At 44.6% G+C, this 20,988-nt stretch overlaps 1 protein-coding gene across 2 annotated transcripts in view; it reads right to left on the bottom strand.

Annotated features, from left to right (window-relative positions):
- ssh2a (slingshot protein phosphatase 2a) overlaps nt 1–20,611 on the bottom strand; it is a 33,872-nt gene extending 13,261 nt beyond the window's left edge. Inside the window, exons 1-2 of one of the 2 annotated variants that reach the window (XM_060074185.1) lie at nt 20,403–20,611; nt 17,241–17,284 (exon numbers count right to left, since the gene is read on the bottom strand). In XM_060074185.1, the coding sequence (XP_059930168.1) occupies nt 17,241–17,284; nt 20,403–20,603 (245 nt within the window). In that variant the 5' untranslated portion in view covers nt 20,604–20,611. Of the gene's footprint in view, nt 1–7,412; nt 7,957–17,240; nt 17,285–20,402 lie in introns of those variants that run through there. The other variant, XM_060074187.1, reaches the window with a different exon arrangement.
- Between the last annotated feature and the right edge of the window lie 377 nt (nt 20,612–20,988).

Genomic DNA, 20,988 nt, shown 5'->3' on the forward strand with positions numbered 1-20,988 from the left:
TATTCTGCCTACTAACAAATCAGTGGGACACATGTGCCTGTCGGGGCGCACAGATTTTTTTTAATCCTTGGTGGCACGGAGGAGAGGGCCACTCGCAAGTCCTGCTCAACAGAGAGCCGTGACCTGGTCTTGTTCTTCATGTAAACAAGAGTGGAGAACGCCAACTCACACAGGTAGGTGGTGGGGAAATGAAGAAGTTGGTTGATAGCGTGGTGGGAGATGGTTGGATATTCTGATGCACAAACCAACCAAAACTGATCGAGTGTGAGCTCACTAAATTTCCGTTTCAGCGTGCGGTCCGCACGGAGCTCTGCGCTCTCCTCTCTCTCCTTCATAGTGAGCTTCTCGTTTGAGGACTCGGACTCCTGGTTGAATGGGTCTCGGATCCAGTCATTGTCCTCGATGTACGCCACACGTGGAAAATAGCGCTCAAACCTCTCTTTTAAGGTCTGAAGGTGTTCGGCATATATAGCGCGCTCACTGGCTTTGATGTGTCACAGTCTAAATTAAATTCCCACCTGCGCAACTGCGCGAACAGCGAAATGTGGGATCCTCTTTGAGGATTTTTTAAATAGTTTTTAGATAAAGAGTTTGCCTCTGTATTATGGAATGAGTGCATTCAAAGTAGTATATAGTAAATTTAAATAATTATTTTTGTATAGTTGTATACTATATTGCAGTAGGCTATGGTTGTCACAAAATCCCACGGCACACGTGGACTTGCCTCACGGCACACCAGTGTGCCGCGGCACACAGTTTGGGAACCACTGTTCTAGGATATGGTGTAAAACATAATACACCCTATGGTGTGCGTGTCCACTGTTCTCCCCCTGAACCACAAAGGGGCTAATTATGCCAACTATGTTAACTGTGACGGAGGTCAGCACATTGAGTTAGAGATCACCACCAAAAGATATCTTGGATTTCCATGAACTAACAACAGATTTTTTCAGGTGCCTCTGAGGTCCTGTACTGCTGCCATAAAATGAAACATAAAACAAGGTGTGCCTTACTTTTGAGACAAATGACAACCACGGGATGTTCACCAAACACTTATGGTGCAACTCCTCTTTCAAACTTTGACCTTGGCCTTGGTTCACAAATGTCTTTGCGTAGCGAGTGCAATGCATGAAACCCAAAAAAAATTACAGAGTAGAGATTTGTTAGGCGTATAATGTAACTTGTAGTACAAGTTTTGTTTGGCAAATGAAGGTTTTATAATTGCCAATAATGAATAAATAGACCTTCCCACCAACTTTTCTATATAAATGTATCCATTGCGCAGTACAACTTAAAATTACAACCTGCAGGCTTCTGCATCCAAAGCAACAAGCAATGGGAATCTAAAAGGTTTTTTTCTTCAATGGTCCTGCACTTTTATTTTTTTTTAAATGAACCCACTTAGCATTTTGGTTTTAATTCAAGTGTCAGCGCACATTCCTTTTTTAACAATCTGACTTAAGAGCTGCTTCCACACATTCGTTCATGCATTGCCTTCATTCTCTGCTGGTAAAAGAAGATTTCGAGACTGTTCTCAGCGCAGCAATATGATAAGCTGAACTGAGAATAATCCTCACACAATAGCTGTTGGTTTCGTAGCCTCTAGGTCCAGAGGAGACGACAGAGAGATGGGAAACACAGAGCCAGCCTTGCCAAGCCAGCACCAGCTGCTGCAACCAAAGAGAGACACTTCGCCCCAGAACTAGCTGGGAAGTTCACCCCACTGTTTTCAATCTTTCGAACGGATGACCTGAAATTAGCATGAAGCTAGCTAAAAGTTTCCATAGCTTAACATTGGTGGTACTAGCCAATCAAAGACACAGATACTACCATGAGATGGTGTGAAAGCTGACTGCACGTTTTACCTTGACACAATGTTTAGACAGAAAACTATCCCTTGGAGGATTTGAATGATACTATCCTCCCTGTTAGACTTAATCATCTGCCTACTAGTGCAATTAAACCAGACTTCCTTTTTTATGGGGTATACTCATGTTGAAACACAGTACACATTGATTCAATGAATCATTATTTTGAACAAGACAGACTCACACTTGCGTAGCAAAAAGATAAGATAAAGAACAGTTAAAGAAATAAAAAATATATTTGTTTATTAATCTAGTGTACGTCATTGGTATGAAGTCATCGAGTTTTGACAGTGTCGAAAAAACTGCTTGTTCCCAGCTGTCCATGTTCCCTCTGACCTCAGTTTCCCGTCTACCCCAACCTCTTCCTGTTCACCATATTTGTCAACCACATCTTGGCTTGCAAATTCCTTTATTCTGCATTTGCCCTGTTTTTTTATTTTGTTTCAACACTTCTGATTGCATCACAGAGTACAGAGTACAATATTGAGTATATAAAGAGTACATATTGAGTAGATATGTGTGATTAAAGAAAAATTTGTTAAAAAATAAAGATTTTTTGGTGCGATCTGTACGTAGATCGGTATGTATGATTTTTATCTGCGTGTGGATCGTTAATTTATTCCGTTCGTTCTTTGATTTGCACATGTGTATTACCTCTATGATCAGGTACCTACAATCCATATCTGCAAAAGGATCATTCATTTCGTTCTTCATTTTGCGCATGCTCATCACTTTATAGGAACCCTTTTTCTATGTATAAATGTGTGTATTAAAGACATTGATTCTTCATGGGCAAAAATAAACCAAAATATGGTTATTGATTATGAAAGTGAGAATGTTGGCTATATTTTGTATCGTTTGTCTACTTGACATGCTGACATGCATTATTCTATGCGCAAATGAACGATCCGAATCTAAATGATTCGTCCATTTGAATTAACTGATCTGACGAAAAGATCTGAACTTTGCATCACTAATGCCGCTTTTCCACCGCACATGTAGCTCGACTCGACACGACTCGACACGATAGCAGCACGGGTGCTTTTCCACCGCAAATAGTACCTCCTGGACGTGGGCGGGGTCGGCTGCGCGAAAGGGCTGTGACGTATTTGTGTACGCGACGCAAACAACACATACGCAACCCACACATGGACAGAACCCACATAACAACAATGGAGGACATCGATCGCATTACTATTATTAGCTGGCATGTTGAAGAAGTTGGAGAAGTGGAACATGTTGGCTGCGGCGCTGCTATGGATGTTACCAGCATGGTTGCCATGTCGCTCTCGTGACTTCGTCACACTCTCTGGCCAATCAGTCGCCGGCCGTCTGCCGACGTCACCTTTTAGCATCGGCTCAGCTCGCTTGGAACCTAGAGCGAGTAGGTACTAGAAAAAGCAGCCACTTCAGGTACCAGATACCATGGTACCGCGGTGGAAACGCAAAAAATGCGAGCTGAGTCGTGTCGAGTCGTGTCGAGCTGGTACCATGCAGTGGAAAAGCGGCATAATAGATACTGAGTTCATATTTAGTATATATTAAGGATTGAGTAAACACTGAGGTCATGGTTTTCCAAAACAATGGTAACAAAAAACACAAAAAAAATAACATGTTGCTGTGGTTACTTAGTTATTGACAAGGATAGCGTCCAATATCTATCTCCTTAAAATATGTGACCAGTATCCGACTTTTTTTTTTTTTTTTTTTTTAAATGGAGCTTGTCTAAATACCTGAAATGATGATTGATTTACTTGACAGAAGATGATACCATCCCATGGATCAACAATGAATAGCTTGCTGTTGTCAGTTGAACACTGCTATCGCATGAACACAGCCCAAGACACCTCTGTGCATATTTATATTGCCCTCTGTTTGTAACCATATCAGCTCACAGCATGTGATCCATCATGCAGGTCCATTTTAAAGGTTGACCTGAAAACCTTTGGGCATTGCCAGTCTCCTGCATGGAGTTAGCCACCGTATCTAAATATAACATGTACAGTCGCTGACTCTGGATCCCTCACACACCAACAGCTCATGGGATTGCCAATGACCAGATCTAGGTTAGTGTTGTTACAATGTGATTGTAAAATGTCATAGGGTAATGCTACAACTCTCACTGCAAAACACACACACACACACACACACACACACACACACACACACACACACACACACACACACACACACACACACACACACACACACACACACACACACACACACACACACACACACACACACACACACACACACACACACGTCAGCCGGGATGTAAAGTTATTTGTGCTGTGGCTTGAATTAGCTTTAAAGGTTTTGGCTATTGACAGGGTATACAGTAAAGCTAGGCCTTCTTGATTTACATGGTCTACTTATAATTAACGAAATAGGCTTCATATTTAAGTCATTACATCTAAAGCAGGACAATTGCCTTAAGCCCACAGCGCAATCCCCTTCTGACCCAACCTAGACCCAAAGGTAGCATGACGACCAAACACCACACCTCCTCATGTAGGCTATGTCATTACCCTACCTGTTGTTAAGTAAACAGAAACACAACATGACACAGGACTGCTGCAACTAGGTCAAATACACAGTGAGTGAATGGAGATCAAAGAGGACCACAGAGTGCTAGGGACAACCAACAGGTGCAGCTGGTGAGTGAGTGGAGCAGGGCTGGATGAAGACAAGGACCAGATAACACAGCAAGGGGCGGGTCATCTTTTGGCAGGGGGCCCCTCTCAGATCCTGGGCACAAGCACTAGGTACAAGTTAGGGCAACGGTCATCCACGCGACCCAATCATCGCTATGTTGGGACTGCTCTAAAGCAGCAGGCGGACAAACTGGGCAAACCCCCCTCTCTCCACATGCCCCCCTAACTCGACCTCTTTCTCTTCTTGCCCATATTAGTCACTCTGAGAACGGGGCTGGGATAAATATAGGGCCAGGCTGCATGCAGGCCAGGCCGTGCTAGGGCCTAATGAGCTCACACCATGCACACTCAGGCAACCTTTGAGGGCCTGAGAGAGTGACCTGCAGTTTGTGTGTGTGAGGAACCAAGAGTTTCTAACAAAATATAGGGAGAGAGAGAGAGGGTAGACCCCATACCAGCAAATGCAGAGCAAGCAACATAGAAACAGCATGTTGTCCACATATTAGGCTTTGTTAGTGTAAGACATAGGGTGTGCGGTATATTCCCCATTCCTTTTGGGAAACCTTATGTTCCAATTTTAAGAAGTAGGTTTTTAATGTTTAATGTGCCTTTGAGGATTTTGCAAATACAACAGATCATCGGTATTACGTAGTTATGAATCCAAATACTAATCAATGCATGAATTAAGGAGTGGATTCAAGTCAGGAATCAATTTTCAAGATTCAATACAAGCGGCTTGATTAATTTAAGTTTGGGGAGAGAGCGAACTGATAAAGTGTGAGAGATTCCATGCCAAACTCAACGATAAGAAAATTCTTCCCTAACTGCCAGCTGGTTGGAGAATCTCTGCAGGTCCAGACCCAACAACTTGTGTAGACAACGTGTGAGAAATTACCTACCGATCCAGTTTCCAGTCCCCAGACTGGTCCAGAATACATGTCTGGGGGGCCACACATACACCCTCAATGGAGATGGGCAGCCAGCATAGCGAGCTGCAGCCGGAAGCTGGCCCAGAGTCACGGCGCCGGGCTATTCTGAGAAGGACGGGTCGGAAAGCCCCTTCAAGGAATCTTCCGGTAGAACCACATCATGAATGGAAAAAGCTCGGGGAGGATTCAAGAGCAACTGGTTGTTAGTCCAACTATGGTGTCAAAAACTTGCAGCCCATAGTACTTACTGCGCGAAAATGTGTACAAAAGAGTGATTGTACTATCGTCGACATAGAATATCCCAATTAAATTGGGGGCACTTTATCTAGTGCTACATGGCATTGACGTTGTGCCAAGGACAATTTCGAAGGATTTCTGAAGGAATCATTAAACAACATTGGCGCCAATGACATTTACACTACTTGGCCTTTACTGGACACCATTAATGTGCCATAAAGGCAAAGCAGGCCGTTATTAATCCAGTCAATTGAACCATTGGAATATATGGCTGTACCCTACTCCCCCCTGAAGGCCTATTTGCGTGCACAAGACACACACACTTTGATGGGTGCACAGCCAAAGTTGTGCAAGCTTACTTGCACAACTATGACAACAAGGAATCAGCCACAATATATGGCTTGTGTGCAAACACACTTAGTTCGGCCGGTCAGCAAATCCATTATGAATGTCATTCTTATCTTTCTTTCTCCCACTAGGCGCACGCACGCACGCACACACACGCGCACACACACCGGAAGAAGCATGTGTGTATAATAAGCAAAATAACAATGCACCAGGTAGCGCTTATCTCCACTGAAAGACTCAACGGCCCTGTAATTTACCCAAGGCCCCAAACAATGGTTACGCGTTACAATTCCCGCTGGTATTCTGGCCCATACTTGCCTTTAAAACACATGGCTAACACCAAATAAAGACCAGTAGAATGGAAGGAAAACAACGTCCCGCATCAAGTGTCTACAACCGTGGCTCTCACTGTGTTGATAAGGCCAGACGGCGGACCCCTGCTGACTGGTACTACGTAGGATAAACAAAAACACCCAAGCTCCAACTAAACAGCATGAGCAGTTGAAAACAAGGAAGTACAAGCCTTCTCGCATTTGACGGCAGAGCACCAGCAACACGTGCCCTTAATTACATTGCGTGTTATTAAAGCTTCCCCTTAACCTGTATTGAGCAACTTTCTTAAAAGTCTATGCAATAACTAGGCTAGGGTTACCTCGGCTAGGGTAAAAAAGACTAGAGTAACAAGAACAACAATAACCATCTCCAACACTTGCATCTCAATTGCCCTATAAACAAATGTGTGCGACCTAAAAAGTTTAAATTAGGGACGAATTCAGAACATCTCTTACAATAAAGTTAAACCATTAGGCAATCATCTAATGACCTGCAAACTATATATTTGGCTCCAATAATAGTTAACATGCTATGTGACTAGATGACTCTTTCAACTACTAGATGTTTCCCACGGCAAGCCTTAAATGAGATGGACAAAGTTTTGGCATCTCGATGGGACTGAGCAAAATCCATAAAAGCGTCCTGTTTTTATTTTCTCATCAATCTGACCACTTTAACAGGTAGAGCTTTTTTGGGGGAAACATGTGACTCACCAAAACAAGAAACTAAATCATGCAAGGGCAGGCATATGGGAACGTCCGTGCATGGTGAAGGGGAGGGAACGATGCTCACTTGTATGGATATCTGAGTAGCCTGTAAACGTGTGTGTGGAACTAGGGAGACAGTATGGGTCACACCCCTACTACCCGGCAGCGGCACTGTCTTCAAGGGCATGTAGACTCATTAAAAGTCCGCTCAGTAAACTCACTTTCAAAGAATAGAAGTATTCCACAACATGTAGAGTACAGTGAAGTCGTAACATTGAAACTTGCGTCAACCCCAATGGGTAACTATATACAATGTTAAGCCATTGGACTTACAGTTGGTTGATCTGGTTTTGGGACCCCACTGCGTCGTGGTTAAAGTATGGCACAATCTTGGCTCCACAGCACGAGCAGAAGCCCCCCAAGGAGCCGTCGGAGCCGGTGCTGGACGTCGTGCCGAGGGTCATGGCGTCTTTAGAAGAGGCGTCCCGGAGGACGGCCGAATAGGACAAATGCTGGTCCACAAGTCGACTATCACTTCACTCCGGCGCTCGCGTTAAACCCCATTGCGGAAGCCGGACAGTTGAAAGTGTTCAGTGTTTTAATAAAACGCGGAGAGACCCGTGGATATTAAGTAACCGTGTTGAGGCGGCAGGTGTAACGTTATGTTGTCTGACCACATGTCCCCGCTGTAACGACACACTGAACGCGACAGCTGTTCAACTATTATGTCTAAAGAAATGCCATCAAAAATCTAAATTTGCGTTTAACGCCAAAATACATTCGTTAATAAAAGACAATGAAGTGTGTTCTATCCAGTGTCATGGATAACTGCCTGTAGAGAGCGATTTGGCTGAAAGTCTTTCACAAGGGAGGAGCTGAGAGCAGACATGTGCTCCGAGAGGGAGGGAGGAGAGGGAGGGGCGACGAGCGTCACCGTCCTGCTTTACCATCGACCCCATCACCGGAGAGCAAAACAAAAACAAAGCCTCTAGACGTCCTTAAAAAGTAATTGGTTACAGTCTTGAAAGTTGGAATTCAGCTTATAAGGCAGAGATAAAGATAATGTCATCATGTCTATTGACAGAGGATACATTTCATTTTATTGATAACTAGCAGGGTCCATGCGATGATAACAGTGGAAAAGCTGAAACTGTGCTAGAGAAATGTGCCTCTTTTTAGATGAATGGTCTATAAATGTGTTTGCTTTTGAATGATGCGAGTGAATTAAACCCAGATGGGCCACGAGTTTAATTCAAAATTTAAATAACACTGGAGTCTCCACTCCCCCTGTCCTCTGTACTCACTCACTCTCTCCCCCGGGAACACTGTGGTGTTGTTACATAAAGGGACAGGACAAAAGGAGACTTGGCCTTTACTATTGGGGCTTTTCAGATTAGGCTGGCGTCCAGACAGTACTGCAGCCTACGGCTTTGACTCCTGGTGTATCGCACACGAGAACCAAGCTGGAGGCCTCACCTGTTGGCTGGCTATCACCTGATCGGAAAGCATAGATTCCAGACAACAACAACTAATAGCATCCCCACCAGCCAACACTATGTTGTGGTCAACAGCTGGCAGCCCCCCCCGACACACCTGTAAGGCGCCCTCGTTAGGCTGATTAGCATGTGGCTCTAATGTGTGTGGGAGGTGAAGTTATGTGTTTGTGTCTGCAATATACAGTCTGGCAGGGCCATAGTGAGTGTATAATAAATCTCTGGTCAGACAACTCGGCAGTGTTGACCAAACTCTGCCTACCTTTGTGCTGCAAAGGGTGCCGTGTTTTTGTGTGTTTGTACTGTTGGGGTGTGTTTTTAATCGCTAGGGCCTGCGGTCAGCTAGCCTCCGTGCAAGGATTACTATTTGAATACTGACGCATTTATTGGGTTCCGATCGGTTGTTGCTGTCTGATTTATGGACGATACAAGGACTGCATCAGTTAAAGCCAAAGAGCAATGAAGCACGGGCATGGAACATGAAAGCTTACGCTTTGGGACTGGTTTGAACGCTGGGCCTATGTCGGACATTTTGTTTGCAGTAATGAAGGAGCAAGGTTTTTTTTCACTTACAAACTGAATAACACATTCCTGCTATGAAATACTCTGTGGGGCTGTTAGTGTTTTGTGACGGGGATCTTAAGAATAAACTAAATAGGACATCAACAAGTCATATTAAAAATGTCCATTTCTAAATGTTTCCATTTTATATTAGCATGGGTATCAGCTTATTTTTGGCCAGGCAAACAGTAAACAAAGACACACAACAGCATGGCTTCCTTCACACCCCGGGGTGAACTTGTCCTCACCCCAAGTGCAGAGTGACACCCCGACCCAAACCCAGTTTCCCTTTTCTTCCGACCACGCTCTTTCACCCTGGCTATAATAACAAGCAACAGTCCAGGTCCTGGTGAGCCTGGGAAATCATTCAGCTGAACTGAGAGTATGAGACCTCCGACAGCGGACAGACATAAACTCAAAACCTGTATACTTAGCACTGTGTGTGTGTGTGTGTGTGTGTGTGTGTGTGTGTGTGTGTGTGTGTGTGTGTGTGAGAGATTCCAGGGGGGTTATCTGAAAGAACACAGCACTTCCTCCTCTCAACTTTCAAATGTCTTTCTAGACATGGACTAGCAGCATAACAACTAGACCCCACAGTAAGGAGTTAAGACATCAGAGTAATGGAAAGTGTCTGTGATGTCTTCGGAATAAAATTGGCAAAATAAATTATAGAATTTTGTCCTGATTCTTTTTTTTTCAGTCAGTCAGTCAGTCAGTCAGTCAGTCAGTCAGTCAGTCAGTCAGTCAGTCAGTCAGTCAGTCAGTCAGTCAGTCAGTCAGTCAGTCAGTCAGTCAGTCAGTCAGTCAGTCAGTCAGTCAGTCAGTCAGTCAGTCAGTCAGTCAGTCAGTCTGTCTGTCTGTCTGTCTGTCTGTCTGTCTGTCTGTCTGTCTGTCTACACACCTGCTGCAGTCATGTGTTTCTGTTGTGGTGGTCAGTTTGGCAACCAGTGCTCTTCTTTCTGAGTATCTGGGTCAAAGTAGAGAGCTGCTGTTTGTTTGTGTGCTTCCTCAGAGGGGTTGCATAAGTCTACCCTTTCCTCCCCTCACTCCTCATGCTGACTGCAGTGATGAATATGAGTTACAGCAGACATGTCCATCCAGGATGTCATGGTTGTGATAGTGTGTGTGTGTGCGTTTTATCCCATTGAGCGAGCCCCATCAGCAGACTGTTTCCAAGACCAGGGCAGGGGGCAAGCTGTTTACCATACAGTGCTCGGCTATAGTCAAGACCGAAACTATATAGGAGGAATGTCCTAATACGGCAGTATTAAGAGAATGCAATGTTGTGGTTTGTGATAACATTGAAGATTGAACGTGTAGGGTCACGACTCAAAAATATGAGGAAAAACGGTCTGCACTCATGTGTTGGAAAGACTTTTTTCCAGAACTAATTAGTTACCCGACCATGACTCAATACAACTAATGAGAGAACAGAGACCATTAATACATCCATTACACACTTGTAATTAGGCTACAGGCCTAATTTGACTCATAGGGCAGACCACACACAGCAATGCCACAGTAAAACATTAGATAACACAATGTAAAACGAATGGCCTTGCAATAGGGATCAATGGAGTCTGTTTCTGCCTCAACATGCATGAATGTAAGGCTGACCCAACCTACAAAGACTACACTGATTAGTTCATTAACTCCACAAATAATGTGCTTTGATAACAAGGAAATCAAGTAGGCTCAATGTAGCCTGTTGGAATTACCAAATGTGCACTCACAGGCGTTGTATAAATAAATGTTTTATAAACAGTGGCGGCTGGTGGTTTTTAAGGTGAGGGAGGAAGGACTGCATGCTTGGTTGCCATTGGCCTGCTTGCACTGTTAGTGGCGTATGGTGGCATAAGTATGTGAGACTCAAGTTGTTTTCAAGGGTTTTTTGGGGAACTGCAAAATAGCAGGGAGGGATAATTATGTGAATTGATAGAAATCCACCAGTGGCAGCATTGTACTTTGAAAGCTGGTGGGCCGCATGTCTTGGACTACAAGGGCCGAAGGAAAGGATGCAAAGCCAATTAGTCAAATCAGGCCGACTCTTGATTTGTAAAACTAAATAAAAAAATCTGGGCCTAGCATTGGGCCTATTTTTGCCCTCAATGACTGAAGCTATTGTTTGTTATTTGGCTATGTTTATTTTCAGCTACAATTGTTTTAAGAAAAAATGATGACACAAGACCAAAAGTGATGCCATTTAAAATACATCATGCTTTCCACACTATCAAACAGAACGGTCAGAGTAACAAACAATTAAAATAACAACAAGAACATTATTTCACAACTATTTACATGGGCTGTAAGCCTAACATTGTTTGGGGCAAATGTGGATGTTAAAGGTCCCATGATATGCCACCAGGTGTGGGCTGATTCGTTACAAATCTAGGTGGACTCGCCCACCTGTGATGTCATAAGGGACAGATTTCCAAAACGGCTTGTAACGGCTAATTAACCCACACCTGGTGGCATGTCATGGGATCTTTAATGGATGTTTCAGAATGTTGGTGATGGTGTTAAGCCAATTAATATTGAGGGACTTCATTTATAGATCAAGTCAAACCTCCTCACGGGCCCCGCAGCCCGGCCGCGGGCAGCCCGGCCACGGGCAGTCCGGCCGCGGGCAGCCCTGCTGCTGTGTTCTTTTTGGAAAAAGTCTACCAGGTCTGGATCGCTTTAACTCACTTATCACGACTCAGTTATGTGCTCTGATTGGCTAAGCATGGTGCTGAACTCCCGCCCCCTGGATACCCCCTGTGTCTTTGTGCTGTCCCTTGCGGCTATGCGTTGGCATTGCAACTTGGTTTGTGGCTATGTGCGGGAATTACACTTGTTTTTGTGGCCTTGAGCATCTGGGTCTCTCGAACATCTTGACCGCTCGTATGTCTAGAATTGACACCTGATGAATGGCCTCCTGTATGAGCTGGACGCCTCCCTAGGCTCAGGATCCCTCCTTAGCGTGAGAAAGAAGCCTCTTTAATTGGCAAGGGCATAGATGGCCTGTTGGTATGAATGTGTGAATTATGTTACACTGCCCGGCCGCGGGCTCCGCAGCCCGGCCGCAGGCTACGGAAACGCCAATATAACCGAACAGAGCCCCACTGCACCGCAACGAACAAGCACCTGAGCGACTGAGCGTGTTCGTTGGTTCTCGTAGTCTAGACTTGACGGGATAACCCCTCCCACCAGGCTGCTCCACAGCCAGGGCTCCTGCTTATTGGTTCATAGCACAGCCATGTGCTACGAACAGACATAGGCGGGATCCATGTCCCTTAGCTAGTCACACCCACTCAGAGGACTTTCCTCCTCTCTCCCATTGAACCCCATGTTATTCACCGGCCGCCAACATTTTCGGGGAAATGAATGGGAGTCAATGGAGGCTGAGGGAGGAACGTCTTCCCTGAAGTAATTGTCAATAGGCGAAAGGGGGTGCTAATATCCCTGTACCCAGGGAAACAAACACAAAGGCATTAAAGTAGTCATGTTTAAGGGCATCAATTCATTAGTAGTCTGGGCAATCTGCATTTTTTATTCTCAACAATTTTAAGCAGGATCTTCCTCCCTCTCCTCACTGGAGAAGCCTCCACACACACACACACACACACACACACACACACACACACACACACACACACACACACACACACACACACACACACACACACACACACACACACACACACACACACACACACACACACACACACACACAGATGTTTGCTCATCACTCTTCATGAATGTGATATATGGACACTTAGCCTTGGGAGAACAAGGGGGCCTTTATTTCCACAGATAAGACATGTACAAAATCTGTTCCCTAACAAAACATGTTTGGCCAAAACCAAAATAGTCTTTCTTGCTCAATTTATATTTGCTTCAATACATTTTTGAAAGGTTAATTTAGTTGAGACATCAACATGTGATGTGATGAAATTAAATAAGCCTAACCCGGCAGGTGGAGGAAGAGTGGAAGCAGGTGTCTCAAGTCTCAATGAAAGGGAAGGGAAGTAGCCCTGTGAAGCATGCCCCGACATGTTTGGTTTTGGTTTGCTTTCAACTTCACTCACACCTTTATCTCAAAGCTAGGGTAGGCAATACAGTATTTGTCATCCGGAGAAAAAAAACAAAAGAAATCGAATGCTCCGACCCAAATAAATAATAATCTGTTGTCTGAGGCTTTAGCAGGCCTGTAATAAGCTTGTCCAATCATTTAATTTGGCGTGAATGAAATGATTGGATGGCCTACCTGTCCGTCTACCTACAAACTCGGCTACCTGCGCAATCTGCCCATGCCCTCATTGCGCATGAATGGAGTCTTCCAGAAGGCAAGGCAGACCTTTAGCTAAAGCTAGCGAGCTAGTCATACGTTTAGGGGGAAAGGCTTTGGACGGAGCCTGAAGGGACATGTTATTTTTTTTGGTTTGATGCTTTCAAACTCTGGCTTACTCTGCCTGTGTTCTCCGAATTGCCTTTAGCAGCTTTAACTACGATATCCTTAAACCTGTCCTAGATCAATAGACCTGCTCTATCAGTGAACGAGCTGGGGATAGAAAGGATTTGGTTTAGAAGACCAAATGTTATGAATACTGTATAATTGTGTACCAACTACTTAGTGAATTGACTGCTTGAAATAATTCAGGACTAGGTTAGCCGTTGTTTCAAATGACAACGTTTTTATATATGGATGACTGTGGACATTTCAAAATGTCAAACTGATTTGAGTTGTCAGTTATTTAGATATAAAACTTCACCCAGATGTCTACCAATGTATTCTTCCAATTACAAATAACAAAAGAGGTCAGGGGCTCAACTTACAGTTGCAGTTTTGACAGTAACATTCAGTAATCCTCGAGCAAACACAAGAGCCGCAACATCCTGGGCTTTGGTATGAAAGGAAATGATGTGCGACAGAAAGACAATGGGACAGACAAGGTCAGAGAGGGAGGAAAGCTCCACATTTCCCCTCCCTCCCTTCCTGCTCTTCAGCTGCAGCTCATCCGTGCTCCTTTAGAAGTTTCACCCATACAGGTCCTTCATAGACCTGCGTTACCTGCACACCCACACACAAACCCAGTCCAATGGAAACTAAACTAAATCATGGAGGGAATCTGTGCAAAGAAGAGGTGGTGAGGCCTTTTCAAAATAGGGTCTGAGCCACCGCACTGCTTTGACAAATTTAGAGGTCTGCCCTATTTATACAGCCAGAATGACCTCCCATGGCTTACCTGTACACAACTTTTGTACAGGTGGAAAGGTAAAGCATGTCCAGACCCTACACAACCTACGCCTTAATAAGGAAGATCAGAGTATCAACCCATTACTTACAATGCTAGTGCTGTGATCAGCCAATCGTTTTAGCACTTTAAAGAATGAGTGTGTGTGGCGGTCTCCAATTAAATGCTTTTTAAGATGGGAATATTCAGATGTTCGCTTGATGTCCGGCCGCACAACGGCTGAACAGTAGACACGGATGGAGGGACTCTTCTGTTATAACATTCGGTGCAATGGTGTGTCGCAGAGATTCCTTTACTGCACTGCAGCAGCGCTACACTTGACCGATGCGTCTACTGGCCTTTAGTCACCCAAACAGCGCTGTGTGTGCCAGCCTGCGCAGTCATGCGCATGTTTGTTTGTGTGCGCATGTGTCGAAGAAAGAGTCGGAGCATGGTTGGGTGTGACTGAAAGAAAAGGAATAACAAAACAATGGACAGTCCCCTTCCCCAAACAAACAAACAAACCAAGAGAATGGACACATGTGCAAAGGCATTGTGTTTGTGTGTCGGCCCTTGAGCAGCGTTTCCCTTCCTCCACACAAGCGGCCCCTATAACGCGTCTGGCAGCTGGACGAAGGCCTAGCGGGCTGAGAAGCTATACCTCCATATTCCATATGTGGGGTGTGGTGCACACTGTTAAAAAAGACCTCAACTGTTATGTAATATGCCCTGGGGGTCAGGCTGTGTGGCCTTTGGATGCCCCCCCTACATTGAGTGTGTGCGCGCCCGTGCGCGCGTGCGTGTGTGTGTGTGTGTGTGTGTGTGTGTGTGTGTGTGTGTGTGTGTGTGTGTGTGTGTGTGTGTGTGTGTGTGTGTGTGTGTGTGTGTGTGTGTGTGTGTGTGTGTGTGTGTGTGTGTGTGTGTGTGTGTGTGTGTGTGTGTGTGTGTGTGTGTGTGTGTGTGGCGACATGGGTATGACTTCACCAGCTGTAGTTTCATAGAATTAACTAACGTATAATGGGGTCCACATGTCTTGTGCGATTCGGGGTGTGTAAAATTCTTGGTGGTGGTGGTGAAGTCACCGAGTTTCAATTCAGGGACATCTGATGGGGGCCAGGAAGCCTCATTCCTGATGCTCTACGGCTGGCTGCTATTCTTCCAACACACTTTATATGACGAGGCTGGCTGGTTTCTCCTAAAATGAGGTCTTTTGGTTTCACCGTTTTACTGTGCCGACTGCTCTAATGGGATGGGACGTTTAAAATGAGCATTCACAAAATAACAATTGATGATGTTTCGGCATAGCAATAATATGCTTCAATGAGCATTCATCAGTTACCAGTATTCTTAAGATTAGGGTGGTTTCCCACCCAGATTGACAACCCACAATGTAATGTTCAAAGCCAAACAAATCAAATAGGTTCTTTTTTTCTTCTACAACATCTGTGTTCAATGAGAGCCGAGGCAAAGGAAGTAAACAAGCCCTTGACAACGTGCTGTACCTCTTGACATGATTTAACCGTTGCTAACTGCTGATGTTTGAGGAAATGTATCGGTCGTAATGAGGATCTGGACAATGTGTTGATGTAGGGAGCTCAGATAGCCAGGCTAAACACCCGGATGCTGCTTCTAGGCATGGAAATGGAGGATGCCCGAAATAAGACAAACATAGACTTTTCCTGGTCTTGTCCTTTGAATGAACCCATAATAATTTACAAACCATGCCATAAAATTTCTTAGGTCATGACAATGACGTCAAATGCATCAAAAAAAGAAAACCTGACAAAGCCTGACCATTGAGATTTCACTTCAAAAGGTTTAGATTAGTTGAACAAATCCGTTTTCAAAGTGCGGTAAGATGAAAAAGTGATGTAGCCTTTGATATCCTACTCTCGATTGATTCCCAGGCCCGGAGCAACACTGTGACTGAACCAACACTGGAGTCAGATGACCAAAACAACTCAATAACCACAAATGCACAATCAAGCATTTCATGATTCACTTATGAGTTCAGGCACACACACATACCCAAAAACATGTGAACTGTACATCTACTTGTCAATTGTTAAGCATGTTCTGTTAGCCTGTACTTTGCTCAGCAAATGACCTATTCCTTTGCAGGTAGGATACATTGTCTCTGAGCTTCATCAGTGTCTTCAACCACGTTCATCAACAACTTCTAAATGTTTTAATTACATACGTTTCTTCGTCACCGGCCTGAAGCGCTTCATTGGTTAGTTGCCGATACTATTGCTACAGTCCATGCAGTTACAAACTGATCACCAAATCTTTAAATGTACATATATAAATCGTTTTGAGCATTTGTGATTATTAAACAAAGCAAACTAGATAAACGTCTAGGACTTTGACATCGGAGTAGGCGTTTGTGTGTTTGTGTACAAACACAGGCTGTATTCAATACAACTGAGAAGCCAAGAGGAAGTGAAACTAGAACATAATAAACCCCCACACACACACCCCATGTGTAGTTCATTTTACAATGTAAATAAAAACAGAACCACTTAATAGTTTGCTGCATAAAGAAACAAAAGGACAGTATCTCTACCGATATCCACACAAAGACCCACGTCACCCAATGGCTCAGAGCGCTGTTGTTGCCAACAGTTGATGCATGTAATGCAAAGTATAACCAGAATGCGTAGACAAGAAGAGATGGCAACATGAACAGGACAACCACAAGCTGAGAAATGTAAATCACAATCATAACCCAAAGTCTGTAGCGTGTTCTTACTGTGAACAGTGATGTCACACTCCCCCTGGTGGCCATTGTGCCGCTTTACATCAAGTGGATCATAACAGAGAATCAAATGCCTGTAATGAATGAGTAACGAGACAGGAGATCTAGAAACACATAAATAAACAGGCCTCACCTCCGAGGCTGGGAGCGACGGTCATCTTCTCCGCTCCCCGATTCCTGTGGGGGGAAAGACACAGAAGAACCTCTGTTAGGGTCATGAAGGAAGCCACAGCTAGATCAGCAGATTTTTTTAAATAAAATATAAATGACAACAAGGAAAAAGACTTGAGAATGATCTGTATTTACTCTAACTGCTGTCGTGGTTGGGTGCATTTGTTTAATGCTTGTGTAACATCCTGTTTTCTACAGTGAAGCGTACTCCTTTACGATCAAACGCAGAGTCAGAGACTCAATTAACATTCTGTTCGTATCATTTTCTGATCTGCTGGCACTCTGAAGCGGTTACGTAGCAGCATGTCATCATGAACTGAGTTAAAGTCTGCGTCTGCATGAGAGAAGCCTAGAGGAGCAGGGATAAAGCTGCAATGGACTGTGTTGTTTCCTTCCCCAAAATGCAATCATCCCCTACCACTGAGCACAGACACACTCGCACGCTCAACAACACACACACACACACACACACACACACACACACACACACACACACACACACACACACACACACACACACACACACACACACACACACACACACACACACACACACACACACAAACACAAACACACACGTAATCCCAGCCTGATTCACTAATCCCTCCCTTTAACACTCAAGGGAACTTTCTCTCAGTTCCCAAGCCCATGGCATGTACATAAGCACAACAGAATCCTTTAACACACATACAGAAGGGAACTGTAAGCCAGTCCTATGAGTGTAGCGTTAAGTGTCCCATGGTGAAGCTGCAGGGGCTGGGTCTGATCGAGGAGGTGATGAGGAGGAGTGGGTCAGAGGGGGCAGTAGGCTGGGGAAGAATGGAAGCGCAGAAGCTCTTTTCAAGCATTCTGCACTCAACTGCTGCCACAAATGTGATTAGACCCAGGTGGAATGCAGGCAGGCAAGCAGACAAGCAGGCCTGTATACTGGATGGCTGGCTTGTCACTGGGTGGGTGGGTGGGTTGTTGGGCAAATGGGTAGGTGATGACGCGCATTTGAAATCCAAGGAATTATGGTGTTGCAGCCTACTGACCTTGGGGGAGATCCAAGTGCGTAAGTGATGAGAAGACGACGGTGACGCAAGGCAAATAGAAAGCCTGTCCCTCAAAGACGCGCACACACACACACACACGCCCAGAAATGTTTATTCTGCAAAATGCAGATTGTCTCCGACACGATTGATCAAGCAAATTGATAACTGGCCATTTGAACAACTTCAATTTCTTATTAAACTGACAGAAAATAAAGAATGGCGGTAGAGGATGGTGTCCATGGTAACGACACCACATGGATCTGTAGGGAGTTGCCTAAGAGCCAATGGGAACAGGGCATTTGTTGTACTGCTAGGCAGATTACATTTCACGCAGGTGTAGGGGCAGCTCTCCCCCACTTAGCAAGAAACAAGCAACCGTAGTCCATAATTAATCGAAGGGTTGGATAAGCTTATGCTTGCATATTTAATTGGCCATGGGGCTCAAAAAGGAGCTCCACACTTGACCTAAAGCTCCAGCCAACCTAATCCTATGGGGAAATCCCCCTAGCATGCAGCTATACGTTATAGTGGTGGTATTGTCGACATCATGCTGCTGATGCTGATGCTTGCGGTTCTCTCCAGGCTTGGTTCTCAGAGCCCCTCCCGCCGCCAGACACATCTTCACTAAGATCCACCCGCACCTCCTCACGTGTGTACTCAGGCCCCGGTTCACATCGCACAGCGAGGGCCGGACGGGTCTCATGACAAGCAGCTGCTGGGCTCGGGTGATGCTTGATATGGACACCAAGATCTCCTTTCAGACAGAGGCCCAACGTCTTTCTACACGGTTTCTGCTGGGGCTATCCAAACAAAGTGCTAATGATGGTGGTTGTGGGCTTCTGAACGCTCTACTCGTGTCAGAAACCGGAGATTTGTTGTTTAACACAAACAGGTTTAGTTATTGAGTGTGTGTCAATGGCAACTGATAAGAGCAATAGCATCTACAATAGCTGTGGATTCACATCAAACCCATGATTGACTTGTCGTTTTAAATATGTCGCTAACCTCTGACTGACCATTGTCCAAAGATGAACATGTGTGGTAATATTATACTATATATATATATATATATATATATGTTATAATACAAATTAATTAACTTATTAACTTTTTACAATGCAGTTGCTGCTTAATAGTCTGTGAGCAATAGATGCCATGTTTCAGACCCTCAGTATTATAGTGTTGTGGTTTAGACTTTGAATAAGAATACAACCAGTGTGAGTTCTCCATTGATCATTTCACTCTGCATGCACTGTCCAATGTAACACCTAGAAAGTGTGTGTGTTGCTTTAAGATCTTTGAAATGTTTATACAAAGAACATCACTGATAAGGAAGCTAAGCTATGCATTATTCTACAGTTGAGTGGAGCGGTAGACAGGCACCGGCCGCGTGGGCTATCTTTGCTGGAACTATCTGCAATCTGCGCCAATGCCTTGTATTTATCTCTATTCCTATTCAGGGTGTGGTATTTCACTTTTCCTACATGCTAGCCTAGCCCCTGGGAGTCTGGAAACACACACAACTCATTGGACACACAGGGATGAAGGGATTCTCTTTTTCCATCCAACATAGCCAAGCTTATATAGTAAATATTATATTACCATCTAACCCGCTAATTACTCCATTGTGTAGCAGCTGAAGTAGCATCCAGGAAATAGGTAGTCATGAAGGTAGTATACTACCCTATACAAGATTCGTATTTAATGGCTAAAACACACAACCCTGATTAAAAGAAGTGATGCGGGGATCCTAAGCAACGTCAACTCTTTCTTTGAGAAATGATAAGGAGGACCAGGCTTGCAGTGACTGGACCTTGCTGTTCGCTGAGACGGACCAGGAAGCTAGCTGACACAGTTCACTCAACCAGTACACAACACCAGGATCACTCAACCCTAATCTATAACCCTTCTATTTACATTAAAGTGAATAAACGCACACACATACACACACACGCACACATAGATATATACATACACACAACACACACCCATAGGTCCCGCTGAAATGTTTTCAATGGACTTTGAGGACACTTTAGCGGACAAGGGGTTAGCCCTGTGACCAGCTAGCCGCCCTGGACGGTGATACTCACCGACACGCAGGGGCTGGAGGTGGTACTCGGTGTGGGTGAGCGCTGAACAGTGACCAGCGCCATCCCAGCTGTAGTAGTGGGTGTGACGGTCACCTCGGCAAGAAAACCTCGGACAAAATCAACATTTTGGACACACAATGTGCAAATATCCTGGGGTTGTCGAGAGACGCTGCTGGGTTGCTTACCCGGCGTCTGGCGCATGCGCGTGGGGTACCAGCTGTCAGATGCATGGGGGTCGACTGGCTGCTTGACCGCTCAGAAAGAGCGTATACCTATAATTTCTTGATTTTGTCTGGTCTTGAAACTAAAGGATGTCTGTAAATAATGTTAATAGTAATTACATTAAACAACTTGCAACCCCCCCTCAAGGGTAAATGATTTAGAAGATGATAATCATGGCTTGAAAAGGAAATGAAAAATATTTTTAAAAAAAAGAGCAATGGCATTGCAGTAGGTTATTGATCTTGAGTTTTTTGCTTCTCTCCCTTTAGCATGATACTCCTGGCCTCACAACCCTTGAAGATCACACGGTTAACCTTCAGCAACATTAGGGTTAATGGATTCGACCTTCTCCTTCGCCTGCAAC

This window comes from Gadus macrocephalus, chromosome 16, assembly GCF_031168955.1.
Source record: "Gadus macrocephalus chromosome 16, ASM3116895v1".
NCBI lineage: Eukaryota > Metazoa > Chordata > Actinopteri > Gadiformes > Gadidae > Gadus > Gadus macrocephalus.